We start from the raw sequence: 27,651 nt of genomic DNA on the forward strand, positions 1-27,651 counted from the left end.
AGTGCTCAGTAAATATTAGCAACTATTCTGAGAAAAATACACCAATACACAACCTGTAAGAGACAGAATAATGGCCACCCAAAGATGCCCAAACCCTAATCCCCACGACTTCTGAATATGGTAGTTTATATGGCAAAAATAACTTTTCAGAAGTGACCAAGTTAAGGACCTTGAAGTGTGGAGATTCTTCTGTGTTGTGTGGGAGGGCCCCATGTAATCACAACGGTACTTACGAGAGGGGGAAGGAAATGAAAAGTAAGAGCCAGAAGGTGATGTGAGGATTGAAGCAGAGGGAAAAAATGGTGATGTGGGGCCAGCAGATTTGCTCATGTGGGCCTCAGTAGAAGGAGGATAGCTTCTAGAAGCTGAAAGAGGCAAGAAATGAATTTTTTGAGCCTCCAGAAGGAACCAGTCTTGCCAACAACTTGGTTGTAGCCTTAAAAAGACCGATACAGAAATTTCGACCCCCAGAACTGTTACAGAATAAATCTGTGTTGTTTTAAGCCATTAAGTTTGTGGTAATTTGTTAAGTTATAATATCAAGCGAATACATATTTTGGCACTAGAAGTGGGGTGGCGCTATAACAAATATCTAAAAATGTGAAAGTGGCTTTGAAATTGGGTAACTCGTGGAGGCTGAAACAATTTTGAGAAATATGATAGAAAAAGCCTAAATTGCCTTGAACAGACTGCTGTTTGTAAATATATGGACGTTAAAGACCGGTGGTGAAGGCTCAGAAGGATGTGAGAAACATGATCAAAAAAATCTGTATCATCACAGAGAATACTTTAATCATTGTAAACAGATTGTTGGTAGGAATAAGGATGTTAAAAGCTCTGCTGGTAAGGGCTCAGAGAGAGATGAGGGACATATTATTGGAAACTGAAGGAAAGAGAAACCTTGTTTTAAAGTGGCAAAAAGCTTAGGTGACTTGCGTCCTACAATTACATGAAAGCAGAATTATAAGCGATGAATGTGGATGTTTGAGAAGGTTTTGAAGAAAAGTTTTGAAGGTAAAACTTCATTCTACTGCTTACAGTAAAATGTGAGAGGATAAAATGATAAATTGGATAAAGAGAGAAATTGAGGGAAGAACTGCTAATAAAAAAGATGATAATTTGGGAAATTTTCTGCCTATGCAGGTTGCAAAAGACACAAAGAGTACTAGACCACTGTCAGGAAAGCATGCTCTGGAGAAATGTCAAGGTCATGACTGGACAATATTTTGTTAGTGTCTTGGAAGGATCAAAAGGTAAAAGTATTCCATCACAAACAGGGCTCTTTGAAGATTAGGTATGTGACTCATGTATCCCTTTAACCATCTCAGAAGCCAAAAATCGAGATGGGTTTACCCAAGAAAGATTTGTGGAGAAGCCTCTTGTCTAATGGAGAGAATCTCTTAGACACACACAGGAGACCCACAAGGTTTTTGAGAAGGTTATACCAGCAGAAACACTGCTAACTTGGACAGAGAGGATTAAATGAAAGAAAGCGGTTAGACTCTCAAAATTCTACATGTAGGAAATAGGCTGATGAAACTACTCAACTGCATACATGTGGTGCCCTCTAAGGAAAGGAAAGGATGACTCCAAGGATGAGCCATGGGCCCACAGATGGAGAAGAGGGTCATAGAGGATTAAACTCAGGCCTTGAAACCTCATTGCCTGGTTGGATTTTGTAATTGCTTGAGACCAGTAACTCCATTTTTCCTTTAGTTTTCTCGCTTTTTGAATGGGAATGCCTGTAATTATTATCCCATGATTGTCCCACCATTGTATTCTGGAAACAAATAACTTGTTTTCTAGTTTCACAGACCCACAGACAGAGAGTGATTTTGCCCTAGGATCAATCATACTGACAGCCTTACATGTGCCTAATTTAGATAATTTACAAGATGAGATTTGGGACTTTAGAACTGATACACTTAGATGACATTCTAGACTTGAGTTGATACTAACATGGATTGAGACTTTTGGGGATGAGGAGATGGAGTAAATGGATTTTGCATGCAGGATAAGGGCAAGTCTTTGGGAAGCCAGAGGGCAGATGGTGGTAGGCTGCATAATGGCCCCCCAAAGAAGACCACAACGTTCCTTATAAAAGGGAAGTTGGAAGATGGGAGCAGGGGTAGGAGGAGAAGATGTAAGGATGGAAGCAGAGGTCAGAAAGGAGGGAAGATTGTGACAGTTGATTTTTTTTCCTTCCCAAAGCCCCCAAACATGTTTATATATCCTAGTTGTAAGTCATTCTAGTTCTTCTATGTGAGCTGCTGCCACAGCATGGCAACTGACAGATGGGTGGGGTGGTTTCGTGACTGGGAAGCGAACCTGGGCCACCAAAGTGGTGAGAGCCAAACTTTCACCACTAGGCCATCAGGGCTGGCTCTGGTTAAAACATTATTCTGGGTCTATCTGTGAAGGTGTTTCTGGATGAGATTAACATTCAAATTGTCAAACTGTGTAAACTAGATTGTCCTCCCTAATGTGAGTGGGCCTCAGCCCATCAATGCAAGACCAGAATAGAACAAAAAGGCTGAGTAGGAGGGAACTCCTCCTACCTGACTGCTGAGCTAAGACACTGGCCTTTTCTGGCCTTTGAACTTAGAGTAAAACATTGGCTCTTCTTGGGTCTCAAGTCTGCTGGAATTTGGACTGGAACTTATACAACGGACTCTACTGGTTCTCAGGCCTTCAGACTAGGACCGGGACTACACATTGATTCTCCTGGGTCTTCAGCTTGCTGACAGCAGATCTTAGGACTTCTTAGCCTCTATAATCATGTGAGCCAATTCCTTATAATAAATCTCTCTCTCTAAATGTTTCTCTATATATGTCCTATTGCTTCTGGTTTTCTGGGGAACTTTGACTAATACGAAGATGCTACACTGTTGGCTTTGACAATGGAGGAAGGGGCCACAAGCCAAGGAATGTTGGCAGGCTTCAGAAGTTGGAGAAGGCATGGAAACAGATTCTTCCCTACAGCCTCCAGATAGAACCAGCATTGCTAACACTATGACTTTAGCCCAATGAAATTGACTTCAAACTCTGACCTCCAGAACTGTAACAGCACGTATTTGTGTTTTTATAAGATACTATGTCTGTAGTAGTACACTAATAATCCAATGTCATTTCTGGTGTCATATTGTGTCATTCTTCACTTGAAGCTTGGATAAATAAAATGTGGTATATCCATACTGTGGAAGGTTATTTGGCAATAAAAAGAAAAAAGTATTGATACATGCTACAACATAGGTAAACCTTAAAAACACTATGCTTAGTGAAAGAAGCCAGATAGGATCATGTATTGTATGACTCCATTTATGTCAAATGCCCAGAACAGGAAAATCTATAGAGATAGAAAGTAGATTAGTGGTTGCCTATGGCTGGGGGTGGGTTGGGGGTTTTAGAGGTAGTGATGTCTTAGAGGTATGGAGTTTCTCTTTTGGGAAACAAAAATTGACTGTGCTCTAAAACTGTGGATCCACTCTGTGGATATACCAAAAGTCATTAAATTGTAAACTTTAAATGGGTGAATTTTATGGTATGTGTATTATATCTCAAGGGTGTGAAAGAATTATACATTTATAAAAAAATTAGTTATGAAGTAGTACAAAAGTATTCCAATATCCTAGCAAGAAACAGAGCACCTGTAAGATATACCACTTCTCTCTAGTCACAGATATATACAACTTATTTAAGCAGACACTTTGTTCATTACATAGTAACCTTAGAAAACAGTACTCTTTTCTCATATTCACAAGCATTTTAATGCGGATAGATGAAACAATTTTAATTTCTATAATATCTGTTTCAGTTACAGTGTAGCCATCATCTAAAGAGATAACAGATAAATGTTCTTATAATAATTTTTTTCTTCAAACAAAGAAACAAAACCCGAACAGCTGTTTCATTAGAGTCTTCAACTGCCTGTCAGATCATTTCAGAAGGGGACAGGTAAACTATGATCACTTTCCTCATTGCTGCTCTCATTATTTTCTGTGTTCCTTGGAGAGCCAAGAGAGAAATAAATGTACTATTTTTGATATATTTCTTTGAAAAAAATTCATGTGCATGGCATAATCCATGCCATGACTCAAGTGTTATAAAATCTCACCATTTTAAAGTGTATAATTAAGCGGTTTTTAGTATATTCACTCTGGTGTGCATCCATCACCACTAATTCCAGAACATTTCCATCACCCCAAAAAGAAACCCCATACCTATTAGCAGTCAGTCCTAATTCCTCCCTGCTCCTACCTCCTGTTAACCACTAATCTTTCTGTATCCATAGATTTGCCTATTCTGGAAATCTTAAATAAGTAGAATCATATAATATGTGGCCTTTGTGTTTGGCTTCATTAACTTAGCATAACGTTTTCAAGATTTATCAATGTGGTACTTCATTCCTTTTTTGAGATGAATAATATTCCAGTGTATGTTTATCCATTCATCTGTTGATGGACATTTGGGTTGTTTCTACTTTTGGTTCTTATGAGTAATACATAGGAACATTCATACACATATTTTTGCATAAACATGTTTTCAATTCTATTGGATACACATCTAGAAGTGAGATTGCAAACGTGATTTGGAGAAAATCGGGATTAATACATTAAAATAAAGTCAAATCTATAAATGCTTTAGTGAGTCTGTTTTAAATTAAGAGCAAAAGTAAATAAATTCTACTAGGGAGTAGTGATATTTCTAATTTCTTTAGCCAATTTTTTTTTTTTTTTGAGGAAGATTAGCCCTGAGCTAACTCCTGCCAATCCTCCTCTTTTCACTGAGGAAGACTGGCCCTGAGCTAACATCCGTGCCCATCTTCCTCTACTTTGTACGTGGGACATCTACCACAGCATGGTGTGCCAAGCAGTGCCATGTCCGTACCCGGGATCCAAACCGGTGAACCCCAGGCTGCTGAGAAGTGGAACGTACGCACTTAACTGCTGCGCCACCGGGCTGGTCCCTAGCCAAATATTTTATAATACTGACAAATGATAAATGATAAAAATTTAGAGAATGACTGAATGATTTGACAGAGTATCAGAGAACCATTTCATCTTCTTCTGCTTCATGTTTCTAACAAACTTTTCAAAGATCTCAGTTCAAATTTTGTTTGTTAGGTCTCACTTTATTGGTTGACGAGAATCAGCCAGAGTTTTTATTAACAGATTATAGGATTTGATAAGCTCAGAACTGCCCTAACTCTCAACTTATTTCATTAGGTATTTTCACATGGATGCCAGACACTGAGGAGGCAGCCAACCATATGGATGTGATCATGTCCACTTCCTCCAAGTGACTCTTCAAAAAAAAAATAACGTTTCTTTTGGTTAAAAGAGAATGCTGTGGTGCAGAAAATTGGAAAGGAAGCACAAGAATAAATAAAATAAAAGGCAACCTCTTCTAAAATATATAGGTTATTATTCTGATTCATTAAGAATCCTGCTCTTCAGGAAGTTGTGTTAATTTTTTTTCCTATTAACAGAAGTGTTAGAGTCAAAACTTGTGTTCATATTTATCAGGCTAGAGAAATCTGAATCTTTTCTTTTAAAACAACTCATAAGCATCTCTCCCAAATATTTCACTTAATAGAAGTGTTACACCAAGGAACAGGCCTCTTCTTTAGCTATGACCTATCTTCTTGGTCTTATTTCTTTTCAGCAATGCTAATGCCAAATATAAAGTACATTTAAAGGAGATCATACTATACGCAAGATCTCAATAATGTAATCTCTAAGTGTAGTAAATTTAATCACTGTAAATACTTTGAGTGGTCAAAAACTGTTATCAAGAAATTAAAGATTAAAATAGAGGTTTAATTTAATAAAATACTTGGAAGCTTCCTCTTGCATATGTCATCCATTTTATTGACAACTCCTCTGTAATGCAGCACAAATATTTGCTTCATTTTACAGATGAGAAACTTATGACTGAAAGTCAGGACTCTAAGGCAAATCTTTTTACATCAAATCTAATTCTCATTGCACTGTGCCATACCGCCTTGCTACCTCGTTTCTATTTGGTATGTTTGCATATTGTGGATACTGAGGATGAAGAGAACAATTATTCTGAATCAAGACTGTCCTGTGTAAAAAATAGCCCAGCCCTTAAAAATTCTATTTATATTTAATTTAGTGACAAAGATAAAAAGGCAATGGATGATAAAATTAATTTATAATTTCATTATGTATTCTTTATGTATATTATTATTTATGACTGTCCCTCTCTCTTTGCTGATAAAGTGAGAAAATGTGACAGACATACATAAAAAGATAGATCTTGCTACCACAGACCTATTATTATTATTTTTTTAAAGTCATGTGTAACAACACTGGACACAGTGATCTGCTACAGCATTTAATTTATCGGCCTCAGAGAGAAAAAGGCTGCAAACTGAGGGTCTGGAAATACTTGGAAAATTTTAAGTTGCTTCCTGAAATCAATAGAAGAAAACTTTTGGCTAATTATCTTTTAATTCCCTCTTTTAGTGTTACTCATTTTCCTTTGGAAGGTGTCAACTGATTCCATCCTTACTTAAAATATTCCAATCTGTGGGATTTTTTTGAAACTACTATTTTCCAAATAAATATGCTGTATTTCGAAAAAAAAAATTCCAATCTGACTAAACTACTTAGGTTTGAACAAAATACTTAGATGCTTAGATTGATATGTTTTAAATTTTCTAACATATAAATAAACTGCTCTATGGGGTTCAAAAGTAACAGGAATAGAATAGCCATCGGACTTTTCCCTGACAATAATCTGTGGGGTCTACAGGTGGTCAGAGGTCACCTGGCTGTCACAGATATCTTGGAACTAGAGTCAACATTCATGCTGTTGACAGTCTAGCTTAAATACGCATAGGTTTCTTAATAAGGTAAGCTTGAGGGGGAAGGGGAAGGAACAGTATTTCACTCAACGTCACAAGAAAGTTGCAGAGTAGGTATAACCATTCTTATTTTATAGATTTATAGATATATAAATAGGCTAAATGCCTTGCTGAAGGAGACAGAGCTCCTAAGTGGCAGCACGGGCATTTAAACTCAAGTCCGAAGTCCACGCTCTTTTCTTTCTCTCCTAAACTGCATTTAGAAATAAACATTTCTTTTAATCTTATGTGATATATAATGTAGTGGAAGAAACACATTTCACAATGTACTCTCACTTAAATTCTTTTTGGCATAAATGCTGTCCAAAAATTTGGGGAAAAAAACCTCAACTCCATTTGTGTTTTATTTCTTCTTTGACTGACATACCTACTGCAAGTACACACATAACACAGAGGTCTGAATCTAAGTCTTGTCTTGTTCATGGACTGTTAGGAGACCCATTTTCCACTCTGTCATCCTGGGAAATAGATTCCATAAAGCCAGTTTCTAACATCATTAGTCTGATTCATACAGCTGGTAAGAATTACAAAAATAAAAGCTGAAAATCTTCCATGTTACTGTTCTTCTGAAGGAACAGTGTCACTGTTCCTGGGAGTCCATAAAACTTTGTAAGAAAGTTGATTAAAATGAAATAAAATGGATTTAATCATACTATTCCAGAATGCCTTTCTCCTTTCCCAGCATCTCCCCTCCATTTACAAAAGCTAACTGTATATGCTGATGAATCAACAGCTAAAAAGCTTAGTTTACTTTATAACAGTATAATTTTATGCAAAAACAAAGTTAGCAAAGCACTCATCAATTATACAGAAAATGCTTATTGGAATTTATCTTGGTAGCAACAGGGTACAAGTAATGAAATTTATCAAAATAGTCTGTTTGGAAAGACTAGCATATACACTCATATTTCATTCACTACTCTTTCTCTGTAATTAATGATGGGCTGTCCTATACAAATAAAATGCTTACAAAGATGATGCTCCTGACCCACTGCTAGTAAGTCATATCTTCTGAGTTGTTTTCACAGTGGTGACAGGTAATTTATAGTGATTAAACCCAAAATTCTATCTTATTCAGTTCTATAATCAAGGTAGTGAGTAGACCCAAATATTCTTCTAGAACGTAGCACAAAAGAAAAAAGATAAAAAAATGTGAGGGGGTGAGAGGGTGAGACAGAGAGGACAGATCCAGAAGCTCTCTTGTTTGTTCTAACATAAGCTTCAGAAAAAATGAACAAACAAGAAAAACCTAAGAGAATTAAAAAAACCCATAAAGAACAAAAAGAAATTTATAGAAGTAGGAGCCACAATTAGACTCAATCTAGTAACATTTTAGAACACTGTGGATAAAGTACAAAGCTGTATCTTAGAACATAAAGAGGGTTCCTGCAAAGGAGCAATCAGACTAATATCAGACTTGCCACTAGCAAAAGCGAGTATTAGAATTTAATGGCGAAGTATCTTTAAGGATGTAAAACAAAATCATTTTAAACCCCGAATCCTATACTCTGCCAAGTTAGCATCCCCGCTGGAGAAAAATAAAGAAATTTTCAGACATGCAAGGTAACAGAAAGAGTCTGCAGACTCTCTCTGATAGAATTATTTGATAATGTATCCAGAAAAATAATACACAAATCAAAGAAAGAATGGAAGACACGGTGTTCAATGGTGATCAAAGAAACTAGGGAACTTTGTACCCAAGTGTAAACAATTATAGCAACAAAATGTAGAAATAAGTACATAAATAAATAAATATTGGATGATATCAACATGGTGGTGATATCACTGAATGGGGAGTGACTGGGGTCAGGGGAGAACTGAATGCATCCTAGATTCTTGTCTTAGGTACTACCATGTCTCTAACAGTTCATTAAAAATAAAGTTTAAACATATGTACTAAACATCTAAGTGCAACCGCCACAGCAGAAATGAAACTTATAATATACAAATCATCTTAAAACTATAAAAAAAGAAGAGGCCAGCCCAGTGGTTAAGTTCGCGTGCTCTGCTTTGATGGCCCGGGGTTCGAAAGTTCCAATCCCGGGTGTGGACCAAGCACCACTTGTCAAGCCATGTTGTGGTGGCATCCCATATATAATAGAGGAAGATTGGCACAGACGGTAGCTCAGCGACAATCTTCCTCACAGAGAAACACAAAAAACAAAACACACACACAGAAAACTATGAAAAAAGAAAAATTTGAACAATCCAACAGAGGGCAGAAAAGAGGGGAAAAAACTGAGAAAAAAACACAATGAATACAAAACATAAATTGGCAAGAATAAATCAAACCATGTGACCACAAAATATTATTATTAAATAATCAAAATAATAGTAGACACTCACATAGAACATATGCTGTGCCACGCGCTGTTCTAAGTCCTTTGCATATGTTAACTCATTGATCCTCACAATAACCTCATGAGGGAGGTACTATTATTATTCTCATTAGCAGATATTAAAACTGCAACACAGAGAGGTTGTTACTTTCCATGATCACATTGCTAATACACTGTAGAGGCAGAATTTGAATCTAGGCTCCACAGTCCAAACTTTTAACCACTAAATTATACTGCTTTGAATGGGTTAAATTCTACTATTAAGAGACAGAGACTCATATATTCAGTTTTTCAAACTCTCATCAGGTACTCCTTTTTTTTACTTAACCTAAAGTTTTTGAGATTCATCCATATTGCCGACTACCCTTCTTCAGTAATTTACTTTTTTTAATTGCTGAGTATTATTAAATCGTATAAATATACTGTCTTTTGTTTATTTTCTTCTTAGAGACCTTTGATTTGCTTTCAATTTGGTACTATTATGAATAAAGATGCTATGAACATTCTTTTATGTCTTTTTGTGAACTTAAAAGTTTTCATTTCTCTTGCATAAGTACCTAGGAATCGAATTGCTAGATCACAGGAGGTACATGTTTAACTTCATAAGAAACTGCCAGAGTTTTTCAAAATAGTTGTACAATTTTACATTCCTATCAAAAAGTGTATAAGAGTTCCAGTTGTTCTATATCTTTACCAACGTTTGGTGTTATTGGGTTTTTTTAAATTGCTGGCAACCATTCTAGTTGGCGTGAAAGCCATTATATCATAATAGCTTTAACTGCATTTCCCTAATTGCCAATAACGTTGAATGCCTTTTCGTATATTTATTGGTCATTTGTATATGTTCCACATTGAACTGTATTGGCACCTATGTAAAAAACTCAGTGGACCATAATCTATATAGATCTATTTCTGGACTCCCTGTTCTGTCCCAGTGATCTCTGTGTGTATTCTTCTGCAAATACTACAGTGTCTTGATTCCTGCAGCTTCATGGTAAATCTTCAAGTCAGGTAGCATGAGTCTTCCATCTTTGTTGCTTTCCTCAAGATAATTTTGACTTTTAAGTTTTTAATCTAGCTAATCTAGTTTTTTTCATATAAACATTAGAATGAGCATGTCAATTTCCACAGGCAGCTTGTTGGGATTTTGACTGGAATTGCACTCAGTCTGTAGATCAAGCTGGAGGGAACTTGACCTTCCAGGAACACTGAGTATTTTGATGCATGAATATGGTATCTCTGTCTATTTTTTTAGATCGTCTTTAATTACTCTCAGCAGTGTTCTGGGGTTCAAGCACAGGCAAAACCAACCTATGTTGACAGAAATCAAAACACTGGTTACCTATAAGGCTGGGGAGTAATAAGAAAAGAAGCATGAGAGAATTTTCTGGTGTGATATCTTCACTGGAGTTCTAGTTACACAGGGACAAACACTAGCAAAACTCAACAAGTTATATATTTAAAATCTTTGCAATTTACTTAGATGCAATTTTTTCCTTAATAAAATATCACATAAAAGTTGAAAATGAAGGGATAGAAATACATGTCTGGTAAATGCTGAGAAAAGAAACAGTGTAGAAATTGTAATATTATAGGAAAAGAATTCAAAGCAAAAAGAATTAAATGGAAAAATAGAGATATTTCACGATTAATAAAAGAAGTGAGGAGGACAAAACAGTCATAAAACCTTACGCACCTAATAATCAAGGTTTCAAGCAAATAAATGAAAAAAGAGAAGCTGACCAACTGTCTACATTCATAGTGAAGGATTCCCTTAAAAGAACATAAAAAATATGTAAGGGTATATAGAAGATTTAAATAACATAATTAACATGAATGATATTTCAAATAACCATTCATTGAGCTATCTGTTAAAACTACAAGAAAAATCTCAACAAGTTTTGAAAGGTATTGCACAAGACACATTTATGTTTGCAATGCAATAACTTTAAGAATAAACAATAAAAATACAGACTCAAACCTCAAAACAATACAAAACAATTCCTCAAACATATTTATGTGCACATTTAAAAACATCTTTTAAATAAGTCTTAGGTTAAGAGAAACTTAAAATTAAAAAAAAAAAAGAACAAAGAAAGCTCCAAATATCAAAATATGTGGTATAAAGCCAAGTATATAGGAAATATTTAGTCTTAAAAATGCTTATTAGAAAATAAGAAAAGGGCAAAAATCTATTAACGAAGCATTCAGTGAAATAAACTAAAACACAAAACCAAAAAATAAACTTAAAGAAAGCAAAACAAGAAGGAATTAAATATAAAAACAGAGGTAAAATGTTTATGGAAAAATTCACCTTATAATTGAAAGTACAAGTGATTCTTTGGGCAACTACAATAATAACAACAAAAACAAAGACATGAATGAAGTAATAAAATGGAGCCTTTATCAAGTCTGATGAATGAAACAAAAACGGCAAATAACATTAGAAATATGAAGGGGCTATACCCACAGTTCAGAGGAATGTAAAAATTATAGAAGAATGCAATGTTATGCCAATGAATTTAGTGTGCAGGAGTAATTATTAATAGATTGATTAAAAATTGGTGATAGAGCAAATAATATTTAATATATCTCCTTTTGGAATTAACAGAGCTTGCCAGTGTTTTAGCTCAATAACTACATAATTTTTTCCCTCATAACTGACTAGTAGGTCTTTCTTCTCATTTTAGTAGGGGATTAAGGATTTTAATATGGGATTCATCAGGACAAAAGAATAGGCAACCTTATTGTAGAAAAAATATGATTGTTACATACTCCAACTACTGAAGCTGGAGCTGGGTGGCGAGTGAAGGTTAGCTAACACAGCACTGTGAGTTCTTCAATGATGAGACAGTATGAGTTCTTCAAGACTACTGAACAAGATATTTGATCATAAATAGAGTAAAAATGAAAGTAAATTTAAGCCTGATAAGATATTCTGTATTGTAAAAACTGATACTAAAAAATCACATATTGAAACTCCCAGAGGCTTTACGATAACTTGCAGAGGAGAAAGTAATGAATTTTCTTAAATCCAAGCAGTAAAATGATTATGATTCTTGAATTCAACACTCTTTTCAATTTTGAAAACAAATATTTTACAAAAACAACCCTGCTCTACCTCTACCTGCAATTTTAAAATACTCTAAGCAAAGATATTCTTTTGTCTTCAATAACCTATGAATGCAGATAACTTCCCTACCCAGAGTTACCTTCCTTAACTAAAGACTAGTTAATGATTTAGGTCACAAGACAATGATAAGGTTATAAGGTGAGACACAGGCAATCCTCTCCAGTAACATCTGAAGAGAGAACAGCACTGATATGGTATGTGACACAGCAAATCAAGATTTATTTTGCAAACTACCACTAAACATTCACAGGTAGAATAGTCACGGGACATTTTTTTCTTTTGCTGCAAATTAGGAAGTCTGCTGCATTGTTACCTCCATGAAAGAGATGATGAATAACTTTATTTTAAACAAAAATTATGGTGAATCATTTGAAGTATAAAATATAAAATTGGTAAGAGGGTTGATTTATTTTAAAATGATGATGAAACCCTTTGATACATTTCATAATGAAAATGAAAAAAACAGTGGTTAGAAATGTTCCAGTAGATATAGGTTCCTGTACTATGACTCTCCTTGCTTTCTAAAGCAGAACATCTGGAACATAACGTAAACTTTTCTTGGTGAGTCAGTGTATCAATGTGAAGCTAAATTATTCTATAAAGCCAAGGGTGAAGATGCAAACGCAGATTATACTGAACGGATAAGTAGCTAACACCTTCAGCAGAAGTCCCCAGCAATTAGTTTCCTGACAAGAGTTTGGTTTCTGGTTTCTGAATTACTAACATAAGAGACCACTTGCTTGCACATAATCTCCTTTGACAGCAAGCAGTTGTGGTGAGGAACTATTGCCATGGAATATATAGACAGATACTTATTTTTTCTTCTTCAGGGCTCACAAAACTTCTGAATTTTATTTGTCTCCAGCTTGCTCCTTTTTTCTCTTGTCAGAGTGATATTTACTATCTGACCAAATTATCACTTTTAACCTCTGGCAAAAACATGTTATTTTTGCTTATCTACTACTTCCTTCCTTCTAAATTTTTTTCTTACAGGGAAAGAAAAAAGATTTAGATTTCATGAGCTGAAAGTCCTGACTGCAACTGTGTGATCTCTGACACATTGTCTGACTTATCTGAGACTATTTTCATATTTATAAAATAAAGATAATACCACCCTATAAAAAGTTACTGTCAAGTAATATGTATGAAAATCACTTTATAACTAAAGTTGTTTCTTCCTGGCATTAACTAACAAGGAATATATCGAATTTGGACATTAATTGATTTGCTTACCATTTAACAGGTTTTGGGTGCTATTATGGCTGATACTCAGAATCTGCCCCTTTGCTGCTGAAACCCTTTGTTTTAAATTTTTTAAATCTAATTTTAGGCTTAGATCTCCTATTTATTATAATTTATCCTTCAGTTTCTTTTAAAAAGTTTTTCAGTTCTATACTAAAGGCTTAGGACATAAAACATCTTTTCAGTGTTACCTTATAAATGAAATTTTAAAAAATTCTAAAAATAGAATTATTATTGGCTTAAGAGTACACGATTAGAACAATATCATGTTAAGTTTGCCTTTTTTCTCTGAAAAAAAAAAGAAAATTCAGAGAATTAAGACAACATAACTAAACACAGGGCAAGTGAGTAGCAATGGGACAGCCAAGGAAAAAAATAGGCTTTCCGTTAGTGGTGGCCCAGATGTAAACAGCTGATCTTGAACCATGTTGTTTTGTTTAGCACCACTTGCTGCCTCTCTCAAATGCCATTAATAGAGATGATTTTCATGTAACATGATTTTAAAGGTTAACTTAGACAAATTAGATTTTTACTATAAAATAAAGTACAAATAGAAACCCAAACAACAGCTATCTTCTGAAAACAAAAACAAAAAAACAAAACAAGTTAACAAACCATGGCTTCAAAATTTCTTTTTATGAAATACATGTTGCGGAGTTTATTCTCACCAGCATAGTTAATCTCTACCTGATTTTCAAACTTGCAGGAAAAAAGGAGACACAGTTCTCCAGATAGCAACGCTTCAAATTAGAAACATCAACCCGGAACTAATTCTCAGCAATGTAGCAGTCTTGAAATCAATTAAAAATTATAAAATGCTTTCTCAACAAAAGTGAATTCATGTAGGAAAGAACTATAATGCACAGTATGTCTCTTTTTCCTTCTTCTATGTTTCAAAAATTTTATTACACTGAATTCTCCTAGACACATCTCCTTTTCAAGTATAGGCCCATTTCTCATCTAGTGATTTAACGAACACTCAGATGCACTGAAATCTATCCTTCACCTCTCTTCTATCTCAGAAGAACAAAAAAGAAACCCTGGGTTTTAAACAACTGCTTCTATAAAAGCATCAAGAGTCTATGACTGCCTCTTGTCTGATTTTTCCTGTAGAGCTATAGTGCTCCCTGCTGAATTAGCTGTTGGTACCATCATTATTACTAAATGGTGAAGAAACTTAAGTCAAATATGTGAAGGTTTAGAAGAGAAAATATTGATAAACTTTTATGACAAAAATAAAATTGCATGTTCTTCTAAGGATGAGTAATCATAGACTTAAATGAATTTAAGATGTAATTTCTTATTCTTTTGAATAGGGTTAATGTCCCAAATAAAGCAATTTTACATTTCTTTTATGTGTCACTATAAAGTTAAAAGGAACAACAGTCACATTCAAGTCAAAGATTTCTTTTGGTTACGTCAGCTTTGCTTCACACACACAGTTTGTGAGTACATACACTCTGCATTACGGAGCATGATAATTACGTCCCTGGAAAAGTCTGCAAACACAATTCAGAGCAATTATAATTTCAAATCAAGGTCTTTCGAAAAGCTTAGGTACAGACTGTCCATCATTTTACATAAATACTTAGGGATACTCACTGATAATGTATGTTTCTCTAAAAATCAGATTTCTAGACAATTTGGTGTTAAAATCAACAACAGGTCTGATTTTTTCCAGAGAAGTTGTATTGCATCATAAGCCTGATAGTAAATGTGGAGCTGAATCATCATTAATTCCAGGGTCAACAAATGAATTAATGCTCAGAATAAAAATTATGGATAGATATGATACAGCAGGCAAGAAGGAATAAGGACCAAGAAATACAACTAATCATGATATGAAGAAAACAATCCGATATTAAAATTTAGGAAGAGTCATATTTATGGAATATCCCAAGATTCAGGCTAATTCTGAATTTCACTATATTGGTTTATCTACCTCTGCTTAAGGGAAAAAATGTATCTACAGCATTCAAAATCACAAATAACACAATCAATGTACTCATACATTTTATATATACCAACAATATCAATAATCACGTTAGAATTTTCAATGCCATTACAAAACAAGCAAGAGTAAGGTAACATTCATTGAGAGTACATGCTAAGTACCTTACTAATCGCTTCATTTATTTTTACCTCATTTAATCTTCACCGCAACTCTACAACAGAGGTACATTACTCTCATGTTACAGATGAGGGTTAGGTAATTGTTCAAGGTCACACAGGTGGTGAGTGGCGAGACCGAGACTGAAGCCCAGGCTCAGCTCTTAAGCATCATGGTCTTCAGTCTCAAAATCTAACTGGGTCATTGGCTAATAAAAGATTTTGATCTTTTAAAGATCAGGTTTTGTTGAATGAAAAATAAGCTTTGTAGTTTAGATTAGATGTTCATTTCATTCTACAGAAAATAATTCTGTGAAAAAGAACAGGTATTCTCAGCAGTTATGAAAAGTTCAGGAACCATGTATGGAACTGAGCTCATCGTGTTCCTTATTTAAGAGACTAACCCATATTTAACTCCTATTCATTTACAAAGTGTCAAAGTGAAGACATTTTACAAATATTCCTCATTTGACTTAATTTCCATACCTTCCAGATGTATTCTTCAGTATGGCAAGAGCATCTGGATAGCCATCCATGTTGTAGTCTCCAATACGAAGGGTAATTGGAATTTCTATTTCAGTTGCTTCTTCATGCACATATGGCACAAAGCCCCAGAGGGTGCCCTTATTGCTGAATTCCTGTAAGACTGGAACCCACTATGGATTTAGAGGAAAAAAATTAGATTTTACAGTTCTTTTAGAAAAAGAATTCACCATTTGCAAAACAGATGATCCATTAAAACTCTTCAAGATAAGCATCATCTTACTTCTTTATCTCTACAATATGGTAGGATATTATAACAATTAACTTTGATGAATAGGTAACTAACACTGGGAAAAAAAAACAGTCTCCTTTAAAATTTATCACTAGTCATCTTCCCTTGAACTGGTAGAAGGAGCCTTACAAGGTTTTTCATGGAATCATAGAATCTTAGGATGAACTGATGTTAATAATCACATAGATGAATTTCCCATTTTAAAATCTGGGTTGAGAGACAGCCCTGACGGCCTAGCGGATAAAGTTCAGTGTGCTCTCCTTTGGCAGCCTGGGTTCAGTTCCTGAGTGCAGAACCACACCACTCGTCTGTCAGTAGCCATGCTGTGGTGGCGGCTCACAGAGAATAACCAGAAGAACTTACCATTATACACAACTAGGTACTGGGGCTTTAGGGGGAAAAAGGAAGAAAAAGGAGAAAGACTGGCAACAGATGTTAGCTTAGGGCGAATCTTGCCCTGCAAAAAACAAAAAAACTAATCTTTAAAAAAAAATCTGTGTTGAGTGGACATATAACCTCAAATGAATATTTTTAAAAATTAAAGCAAAGTGTAATATCATCTAAACTCATGTCCTTTCAGGAGGACCAGCTTAGGAAGAAAGTTAGAACATGACAATCTCCCTTGTTTTCCTGCTGTGCCTCCTATACATGATGATGACTTGAGTCATCATCCTCAGAGCCAAGAAGCTCTGAGGCTTTCCAAATGATAACAGTCTTGACAAGCTCGGCCAACTCAGGAGAACAAGCTTTTTCACTAAAACAGCCAGAAGCTCCATTTCTAGTAAATTTTCTCTTTCTACGTTGATTCTAAAGAACAGAGACTATGTTAATTTCAAAATGAGCTTTTGGAAATCCCTTTCTCTTCTGAATGCCTGAATCTTCACTATTTTTTTGTTTTGAGGAAGATTAGCCCTGAGCTAACATCTGCTGCCAATCCTCTTTTTGCTGAGGAAGACTGGCCCTGAGCTAACATCTGCGCCCATCTTCCTCTGTGCCCATCTTCCTCTACTTTATATGTGGGATGCCTGCCACAGCATGGCTTGATAAGTGGTGCGTAGGTCTGCACCCAGGATCTGATCCAGTGAACCCTGGGCTGCCAAAGTGGAACATGTGAACTCAACCACTGCGCCACTGGGCCGGCCCTGAATTTTCACTTTTAATAACCTAATGCAAACTGAAAATCTGAAAGAGCAGAAAATATGCCATTAAAATTATAGATGTGTCCATAATTAGCTAAGAGTATGGATATTGCGACACAACCTGGAGGTGTCCAAACAGAAGCAGGTGCAGCTGGCTTGAAATGACAGGATGCCAAATATGCCTGCAGATGTGTTTTTTCTTATAAGCAGGTGAATCGTTTACATGGTCCCAAGCCGAACCATATCAAAAATGGGTTCTTGAAAAGAGTTTAGAACACAGGTATCCCGAACATTTTCTAGGTTTCCAAAGAAAGCATAATTTGCCAAGGCAAAAAGAAAAAAAACAGTTTAATGATAAAAATATATTTACAGAAAATGGGCTGTTTTAAAAAACTCATCTGCATCTTTAATCAATTTTTCAATCTTTCTTAAAGCAAAAAAGTAAGTACTATATATCATCAAAATGTTTTAATGTTTCACTTGACTTTGAAAAAAAACTGTTGGTTTTGTTTTAGAAGAAGATAAGAAATTTTACAAAATGTCACGTTATCACAAATTTCTGACTAGGCTGACAGTTTATTAATGAGGATAAAGTATTCCTGTTAAGGTAAATGTACTAAGGTCTAAAAAGTAAAAAGGTTTCTCATTAATATGATATCCTTAACAGTCACCAAGGAGCTGTGACATTTATCTTCTCACAGAGAGCTGACTGTCTAATTTGAAAATATTCTTTCAGTAGTCCGTCACTTGAAGACAGGCTGTAATTACTAGGTTTATTTATACCTGTGAAGCAATGATGAAGTGTTATTTGACCTAATGTTTTCAGTGATGCAAAACTTAAAAGTTCAAGATAATAAAACTTACGAGTGTATTAGTCAAATGTTTTTAGAATGCTGACTGTACGAAGATGTGTTTTGTTTAGTGTCTTAGTGTAACATGTGATGTTTCCTACCTATAAGGGCTATAGAAGTCAATATGTTGTTCTATCATTTATTATCCCAAAAGAGAAAATAAAACTGATTAATTCTACTAGTATACTAATGGTTTCCTTTTAGGTGTTATCAACATGGAAAAATTCTCAATGTCATAATCTATTGTTCCCATATTAATCTTTTACAGTGACTATCAGATTCTACATTGTTTACCTACAAGATACAGGTAAAAAGTTAGCAGGAGAGTATGAAACAGATCTAGATACCCCAAATAAAAACAACATTAGCCTTGAAAATGGATACAATGTCCTTCTACATAACCCTTTATTATAGTTATAGTGTGTTTTACCATATTCACAGCCCATAAATGATTAACAGATATTTAATTACAAGACCAAGAATGGGTTTCTTCACCAGAAATGATCATAATAGTACTTTTTTCATCTATAAAGCAATAAAAAATAGATTTAATTAAGTTAAAATGAAGAAGCCAATAAATTATTTTTGGTTTCTCTCTGTTCTGATTCTTCAGATACCTTTTCTAATCTCTGAAGATGTTTTTCAAGCACTCAAGTCTTTTTACATTAAAAAACAAGCTGACCTGGCCCTGATGGCCTAGCGGTTAAAGTTCTGCGTGCTCTGCTTTGGTGGCCTGGGTTTGGTTTCTGAGTGTGGAACCATACCACTTGTCTGTTAGTAGCCATGCTGTGGCGGTGGCTCACATACATACAAGAACCAGAAGAACTGACAACTAAACACAACTATGTACTGGGGCTTTGGGGGACGGGAGAAGAAAGAATAAAGGAGGATGACTGGCAACAGATGTTAGCTTAGCGCAAATCTTCCCGTGTAAAAAACAAAACACAGGCTGATATACCTGCTTTGTTCCAGATCTCATTAAGTAAATGGTGCTTTTCTGGCAGTTTTTATCTTCACAGCCTGGCAGTAAGTGATCCATGTGTCCATCTCCATCTGCCAAAAGAAACTTCAAGAGTCCATAACAGCCACAAAATAAAGTGTCCTTGCATGGCAGATTAAATTTCCTATGTGTTCAAAGTGTGCATCAATCTGGGTAAACTGAAGAATCTGATGTACGGCTTTGTAATGAATGTGATTCAATTACAAAAATTACTCTGGCCCTATTACCCGGACTACGTCTTGTTTTAAATTGCTCACTTTTCTATGGTTAGATATGTATCCAATGTTGGAAAAAGAGCCCATTTCAGGCTCTAATGTTAAAATCATCAATTTTGGGGCTGGCCCCATGGCGGAGCGGTTAAGTTCGCACGCTCCGCTGCAGGCGGCCCAGGGTTTCGTCGGTTCGAATCCTGGGCGTGGACATGGCACCACTCATTGAGCCACGCTGAGGTGGCGTCCCACATACCACAACTAGAAGGACCCACAGCTAAGAATATACAACTATGTACCTGGGGGCTTTGGGGAGAAAAAGGAAAAAAAATAAAATAAAATCATCAATTTTTAAAAATGTGGCTTTTGACTTATTTACTTAATAATCATTGCTCTCATAGAAGAAAGTAAGCAGGTTAATAGTAACCTATTATTATAGGGCTTATTTGAAATGTATCTTTACACATAATTTTGTGTCTTTTATATAGCATGAACTTCAGATGGCAAGAAAAATAGAATTAACAATAAAGAAATATTCTTCCTTGAGCAGGTTTACACGATAGAGACATGTAAGTATAATAAGCCTATCAAGTCTCCAATAATGTATTCAAAAAGAAAAAAAAGAATTTTAGCCTGAGTGGGATGAAAATTTAGCCAATGGAAGTTGACCTTAGCAAGGTGAAGTAAAAGGCACAGCATGGAGAAAAATTAAGTTCTTTCATTTAACTTCATGGTTTAATTACTTATGACCTTCATTATTAAAATCAATTTGTGATAATAAACTCTTACTTAGAGGAGAATAACATTAAATGAAATAGCTGAATTAATAACTGAAAGTTGGAGGACATCTGTGATTTGACAGTCTATCAATTTGGACTACTGAGAAAGAAGCTGAGAGAGAGATGCAACTCTAGCAGGAATACTTGGAAAGGAGAACGGTTTCCAAGGGCATCAACATATATCACGGTCAAAAAGGTAAATAAAAAAGAGCTAGCCAAGTAAGAAAGAATTAAATGCAAAATGCGATTTATAAGCTGACTCTAGTTACATCACAGACTTCATTAAAAGCCAAACTATTTGATTGCAAATTAATGGGGGACCAATTAGAAGAATGTTACTAAGTCTCTGCCCTTTATTTTTACCCCAATGGCAAAATACTCAGATTAGATTCTGGTTTACTCTTCATTTCCCCTAGTTTCCTTCTTCCAAGTAGTTTCCTATTTCCCACAAGCATTTCGATCAAGACCCAGCTGATATTTAATACTGGCAATAACCATCTAATAAAAATATAACCAACTCATGATAAAATCATAATCATGCCTCTTAGTATAAATTATCAGTAATATTTTACAGACATTGTCATAGAAATCTAGAACTCAATCAGAGAATGTGCTCATTAGGCTGACTCTAAGGGCTATTTCTTGATATTTAGGGGAAGTGATAGAAAAGCTTTCTGAAAGTACAACTTCATGCCCAAAGGAAATTTTCTCTCTCTTAAAGAAAACAACCTTCTACATCTTACTTGTTTCACTTTTCTGCATGTTTTTTGAAAAACCTTTTCATTTTGAAAAAATTTAAACTTAAAATTGCAGTAATGAAAATAGTACAAGGAACACCTGCAAACCCTTTAACCAGATTTGCCTGTTGTTAACATTTTATCCCATTTGTTTTACCATTTACGTGCTCTATGAAATCAATTTTTTTCTGAACCATGCACATAATTAGGCACATAATTATGGCCCTTTACCCCTAAATACTTGAGTGCGTATTTCCTAGGAATAGGGATATTCTCTTACATAACCACAGTAATCAATTCACACAGATACAATACTTTTATCTAATGTACTATTTATATACCAATTTTGTCCATTGACCTAATAATGTCCTTTATAGCGTTTTTGCCCCTCTAACACTGGATCCAGTCTAGGGGTAGGAATTGCATTTAGTTTTAATCTTTAGCCTCCTTTAATCTAGAATATTCCCATAGCCTTTCTTTGTCTTTTATAATCTGCATATCTTTTTTACCTCAGACTACAGGAATCTTACTTTTTAATAAGTTATTATGCCTAGGGAAGAAAGTAGTTTCAGAAAAATAAGTTTCACGTGAACCAGAGGCACAAGGCTAGGAACTAGGATTCATTTAAGAAAATTCTCTTGGAAATAATGTGACCTTGTGAGTAGACTATGAAGAAATTCATGCTGATGGAGGTACCAATCTGTGAACTCGGCACACATTCCTTAAAGAAGGCCCAGGAACTAATAACTTCGGACTGTCTCTCCTCAGGACTTCAGTATATTACATATCTCAAGTTTTCTTGCAGGCTAAAATCCCTTTGTAAACCACAATTTCTCAATATATTGATTCTCTAAGTGTAGTCACCAGTCCCACAGCCTCAGCATCACCTGAGAACTTGTTAGAAATGTGAATTCTTAGGCCCCTGTCCAGATCTAATGAACCAGAACCTCAAAGGGTGGGCCCAGCAATCTATATTTTCATCAACTTTCTGGCTGATTCAGATGCATGGTAAGGTGTGGGGACCATGCTGTATGCTGGCCTCCCACTGATGGCAGGGGTGCTGTATGTATTCCTACTTCTGTCTTGATCACGCTCCTCCATTTAGAATAAACTGTTCTCGCTACCTCTTTAAAACTCAGTGTACCCCTTCCTCAGGAGCTTTGCTCCAGCCTCTTGGAACTGACTCCAGTCATCTGCAAATTCTTGGGTCTCCTGGGCAGGTCATCTCATTACGGCAACAAAACAATGACCACTACATAAAACAATTGTTTTCTGTGAATGTCTTGCCACTCCGTGAGAGTGTGTGGCAATTTTAATGTAATGGAAAGAAGGTAGAACCAGGATCAGTTAGATTTGGATTTTTAACCTGGTTTAGCTCCTACTAAGTAATTAGCCATCTAATTTTAGGGAAGAAATAAAAAAATAATTTTTAAAATATTAGGATTTTTTTGGGGAACAGATACAGCTGTCTTTTGCATTTTTTATAACAGCTCAAGAGGTATTCAGATTTTTAGAAATGTCTTCCTCCTACTCTTACCCACAGCTCCCCTCCACACTGGCAACCACTTTAGCAGTTTCTTGTATATCCTTCAACACGTAGTCTACGCACATACATACACTACATATAATTTTGCACAAACTGTAGTGTACCCTACACATTTTTTGGCCCTTTGAATTTTTGATTTAATATATCTTTGAGATTGTTCCACATTGATAAATTCACACCTGCTTCATATATAATATAGCATTACGTTGTATGGATATATCTCAATACAAACAATTCTCAACTGATGTGCATTCACCGGGTTGTTTCCAACCTTTTAGTAATGCAAACAATCCAACAATGAATAACTCTGTACATGTGTTATCTCATCTTTGTGAGATTATATCTGTAGTAAAAATTCCTAAAGTGGGAATGACTGTTTCAATAGTTATATGAACTTAAAACTTTTAGTTTAATCTCCATAGAAGAGTAGTTCTCAAACTTTTTAGTCTCAAGAATCCTTTATACTCTCAACAAAAACATTTTGCAAGAAGTGTGGTATTATCTGGCTTAATAGAAAAAAGCTGGATTTTCATACTGCTTTTGTATTTAATTTGTTGATTTGGTTGAGAAATATGAAAATATGTAGCTGGAAGAAGTACTTTAACAGTCTTTTCAGATAACTCTGGATATTCTTCCATATTACCACCAAAACTCAGTAAGTGGTAAGTCCTTAAAGGTTAATGAAGAAAGCAATGAAGAATCTAAAGCCATATCAACGAACTTTTTCTACTCTGCTAGTTAAAATCCAGTAGTCTGTCTTGCACTTTGAATGAGTGTTTTAGCAATTACAACTTTGACTTAGAAAATACTGGTTCACCGAGTTATGTAGATCTTCCAAATGCTGAAACATTTCACTACACAATATCACAAATTCACATTTGTTAATATCACCACCAATCCCACCCAAAAAGTCTTTAGGTAGTGGGAAGCTTTCAGTTCATGGAAGTAGATAAAAGTTTTCCAACGTTCCAATTTTTGCTTGAAAGATCAAATTTTATCATTGGCACCTTCTTGTCAGTTGTTTTCTTGAACAAGCTTACTTTGTTCCTTTCAGAGAAAATGTCTACCAAATCCCCAAGTCAGAATAATCATAGTTTGGCTGTCAGTTGTTTTTTCAAGTAAAAAATGGTATTACATAAAAAAAAAAGTGGTTAGTTCAGCTGACAACTCAGACACACCAGTGCTTTTCATCAAAACAACCACAATACTCTGTGGAAGTGTTTTAGGCATATTTCTTATTTCCCAACACGGATTTAAAAAGGTGTGTACTCAAGGGCTGAGAGCTAACAAAATCATTGTTTTTTGCTGTTTCATCAAAAACATTCTTAAGTGAAACTATTCTTATTTCCTTCCTCCTTCTCCTTCTTCTTTAACACTGTGAGTGGTGAAGAATAACACTATGGTGGTGAAGAATACAACAAATGCTAATAAAATTTGGTGCCACTGCTTTGATTTGTGCTAAATGGCAATCGGCTTAACAGATCATTGCTTTTACATTATGAGAGCAAGTGTCAACACTGTGGAAAAGGCAAATAGTATCTTAACATTATTATGAAGATAGTTTTGACCTTGTGGACCCCCTGAAAGAGTTGCAGGAAGCCCTCCCGCCCCCACTGGGTCTATACTTTAGACCATGCTTTTGAGAATCTTTGCCAGAGAGGTTGCATCAATAAGTGAATTATCAAGTTATTTTAATTTTTGCCACTCTGATAAGTGAAAATGGTATCTCACTGTGGTTTTAATTTTTAGTTTTCTTATTAATGACATTGTGGATCTTTTTCTTATCAATTTGTAGGAGTCTTTTCTACATTAAGTAAATTATTCTTTTGCCTGTGATTTATTAATATTTTCCTTTACAGCTTCTAGGTTTTGCTTATAACTTATAAAGGCTTTTCCAATTCACAGTATTTTGGGATATTATTATTGTTTTGACTTTTAAGTCTTGGATTCACCTGGAACTTATTTTAGCATAAGATGTCAGTTATGATCCTAACTGTACTTTTTTTACAGATGCATATATCCAGTTGACCCACACCACTACTGAATGATTGATCCATAGTTTTCAGAAAAGAAATTCAATATGTCCTGTATTATTCATCTTTACCTGTAAAATGATCAAAAGGAACATAATTTGGCTACTGCAAGGGGGCACTGTGAAAGTTAAATGTGGGGGAAAGAATTTGGAAAAAATTGTAAAGCAGTTCATTATCCCTGTATATCCCCTCTATCACTGTGGTATGCTGTATGTACTTAAGAGAGTGGTATACTGTGCTCAGCAGGTGGACAATAGAGTAAAAAAATGCGTAACTCCCAGAAAGACAGGATGCTTTTTCTTCAGAGTTCTCACTTCCAGGACCCACTGTAGTGCTTCCAGTAGGCAACACTGAAACATTTGGTCATGAAAAATGAAAGCAACAATTTAGGATTTGATGAATGCTACTCCATAGGTGGAAAAAAAACTATTGTAAGTAGAATGGTTAAATATTTTGATCTGTAACCTGGAACTGCGAGTTCAGTAACAAAAATACATCAGTGATTTCTGAATTATAGAGTAGAACATGTCATGACAGCTCACATGGGGAATAAGTCAAAATGACTCCTTCCACCATCTGGAAAATTTACTCATGGTGGCTATAGCATATACAAGATATAAATACTACAAGTGACATAACTAATTAACAGTAGAAAGTTCTAAACAGAATTCAAGGCTTTCTTTAACTTTTAACATGTAGGACCAAAGACTAAAAGAATTCTACACAGGATTTCTAAAACTTCATTTCTCACTGAAATAGACCCAGAATATATGTAGAAGTAACAGCTTTCCCATCACATTTGTCAAGAGATATGTGAGACATATGACAGATAATGTATTCACATATAAAACTACATTTTTTTGTGATTCATTATTAATACACACTAAAATAAAAAAAATTTACCAAAAATCCACTTCACTATTACTTTCACTGTAATATATAAAGTATATCACTTTACACTTTTCAGAAGAACACATCACTCACATAAGAGAATTAAATGGCACAAAAATTAATTAAATATGATATAAAAACTACTGCACTATAATAGCCAGATTAGTTTTTCTAGGAAAAAAATTCATAATTTTAAAATAAATGATGATTAGTATAAAAAATAGAGGGCATGCCTGAAAATATTTAGATTTCTTTAGCTTTTTAAAAATGCTCATAAACCAAATTATGACAATGAGAAACAGGTGCTATATCAATTAAAAATTCAAGAAAAAAAGGAAAGAAGAATATATTATCACATTATCATGTGGAAAGGATAAACTTAATTTCTTCACAATATTCATTTTTAAATGACATCAAAGACAGAATTATGAATATGTACATCAGTTTACTTATTTTGCTTCAGATATTAAATAGCACACAGGCTGATCTTTAAGTTATACCCACATAAATATAGTATGAATAAACAAATGCCACTGAAGACAAGTCTACAAAGTGTCACGGCCTTAACAGATTTCAATGACAAGAAACACATATTGTCACAGAAGATGAACATGATCAGAAGAGAAAAACTATAATTCTTTAAGATGCTGCTGGTTACTATCAGACATGGTAATCCTGGAAAGTGCGAGGTGGGGCCAAGGATATAGAAAGGTAACCAAATTTGCTTTACTCACATAAGTTTAGGCTTTGTGAGTAGCAGGCCATGAAACAGGACTTTCACGATGACTTCTTCTTATATTGTCAATTCTATTTATTGTTCTTATTGAAATGATGAAATATTTTTTCTTGTCATTTCAATCCTAAATATCCATCAGGCTTCAATAATGTCTCCAGGATACTTGCCTGCTGATGCTTTTCTGTTTTGCTGAATATACTGATTCTTTGACTACTATGTCTTAATGATTTTTTTCCTAATTAAGAATTTTACCAAGCAAAGTAATGACCTATTCAACTTTGCGTTCTGAGTTTTCCCTGCTCTCTCTACTATGTGAATAAAGGCAAAAGCCAACTGTTTCCGTGAGCTGGGAAGTACTGGGGGAAAGAGGCCCAAATCCAGCCCAGGCACCAGTAGGGCAGATGGTGGTGGAAATGTCTCCTCCACACTCTACATGGCAAAGGCCTTGTCTATCTTACTTTCTGAAGCTGGGAAGAGGGTGAGAAGAGGAAGGTTGGACTAGATGTTCTTAAGAGTCTTATGATTAAATCTAAAACTCTATGTCTATTATTTCTTATTAATTATCAAATGTGCTGTGAAATTATAATTCTTTTAGCTTTCCTTACCAAAAATAAACACTGTATGTTTATTTCACTATGCATGGATATAATTTTTATACAATGTTCATCTATCATATAAAATGAACAGAAAATATCTCTATTAACAATGCTTTAAAATTTCTGAACACATTTTTAAAAATCAAACCATACGTTATTTAAGACCATGTTGGTAAAACAGCAAAAAAAGACTTAAGTCTACTCTACTTGTTGTGCAACTGATTAGCTTACTTTAGAAACCCTTCTTATTTTCCAGAGTTGAGTGATAGTCAAATAGTATTACTTTGTGTATTTGCTTGCTGAGGGCACTCAATATAACATGAAACTGTGTGTGGGATCATTTTAAGATTATCTCATCTCAATGAAAGAGACTAAATTTTTTTCTTTCAGTGGTCTTTAATCCTACTAGTAAAGTAACCTATTAAGACAAATTACCAGCTAAGTTAAATCCATAACCTGAATTCCAAAATAAACAAGAAGCTAAAACAAAATCCTATTTTTTACTTTATACATTTATTAATATCCACCCAATAGGGTAGGGAAAAGTGGCTGCTAGTTTCTTTCCGTTAATACAATCTTGCATCCAAAATAAGGCTGTAATATCAAAAGAACAGAAATGTATTTAAACATGAAAATCCACATTT

General features: G+C 34.9%; 1 protein-coding gene across 1 annotated transcript in view; it reads right to left on the minus strand.

Moving 5' to 3' along the window:
• The window catches only part of ITFG1 (integrin alpha FG-GAP repeat containing 1), a 283,980-nt gene that overhangs the window by 136,987 nt on the left and 119,342 nt on the right, over positions 1-27,651 (minus strand). Inside the window, exons 9-10 of the mRNA XM_046680407.1 lie at positions 19,439-19,533; positions 16,202-16,371 (exon numbers count right to left, since the gene is read on the minus strand). Of these exons, the coding sequence (XP_046536363.1) occupies positions 16,202-16,371; positions 19,439-19,533 (265 nt within the window). The remainder of the gene's footprint in view (positions 1-16,201; positions 16,372-19,438; positions 19,534-27,651) is intronic.

The sequence above is a fragment of the Equus quagga genome, chromosome 13, assembly GCF_021613505.1.
Source record: "Equus quagga isolate Etosha38 chromosome 13, UCLA_HA_Equagga_1.0, whole genome shotgun sequence".
NCBI lineage: Eukaryota > Metazoa > Chordata > Mammalia > Perissodactyla > Equidae > Equus > Equus quagga.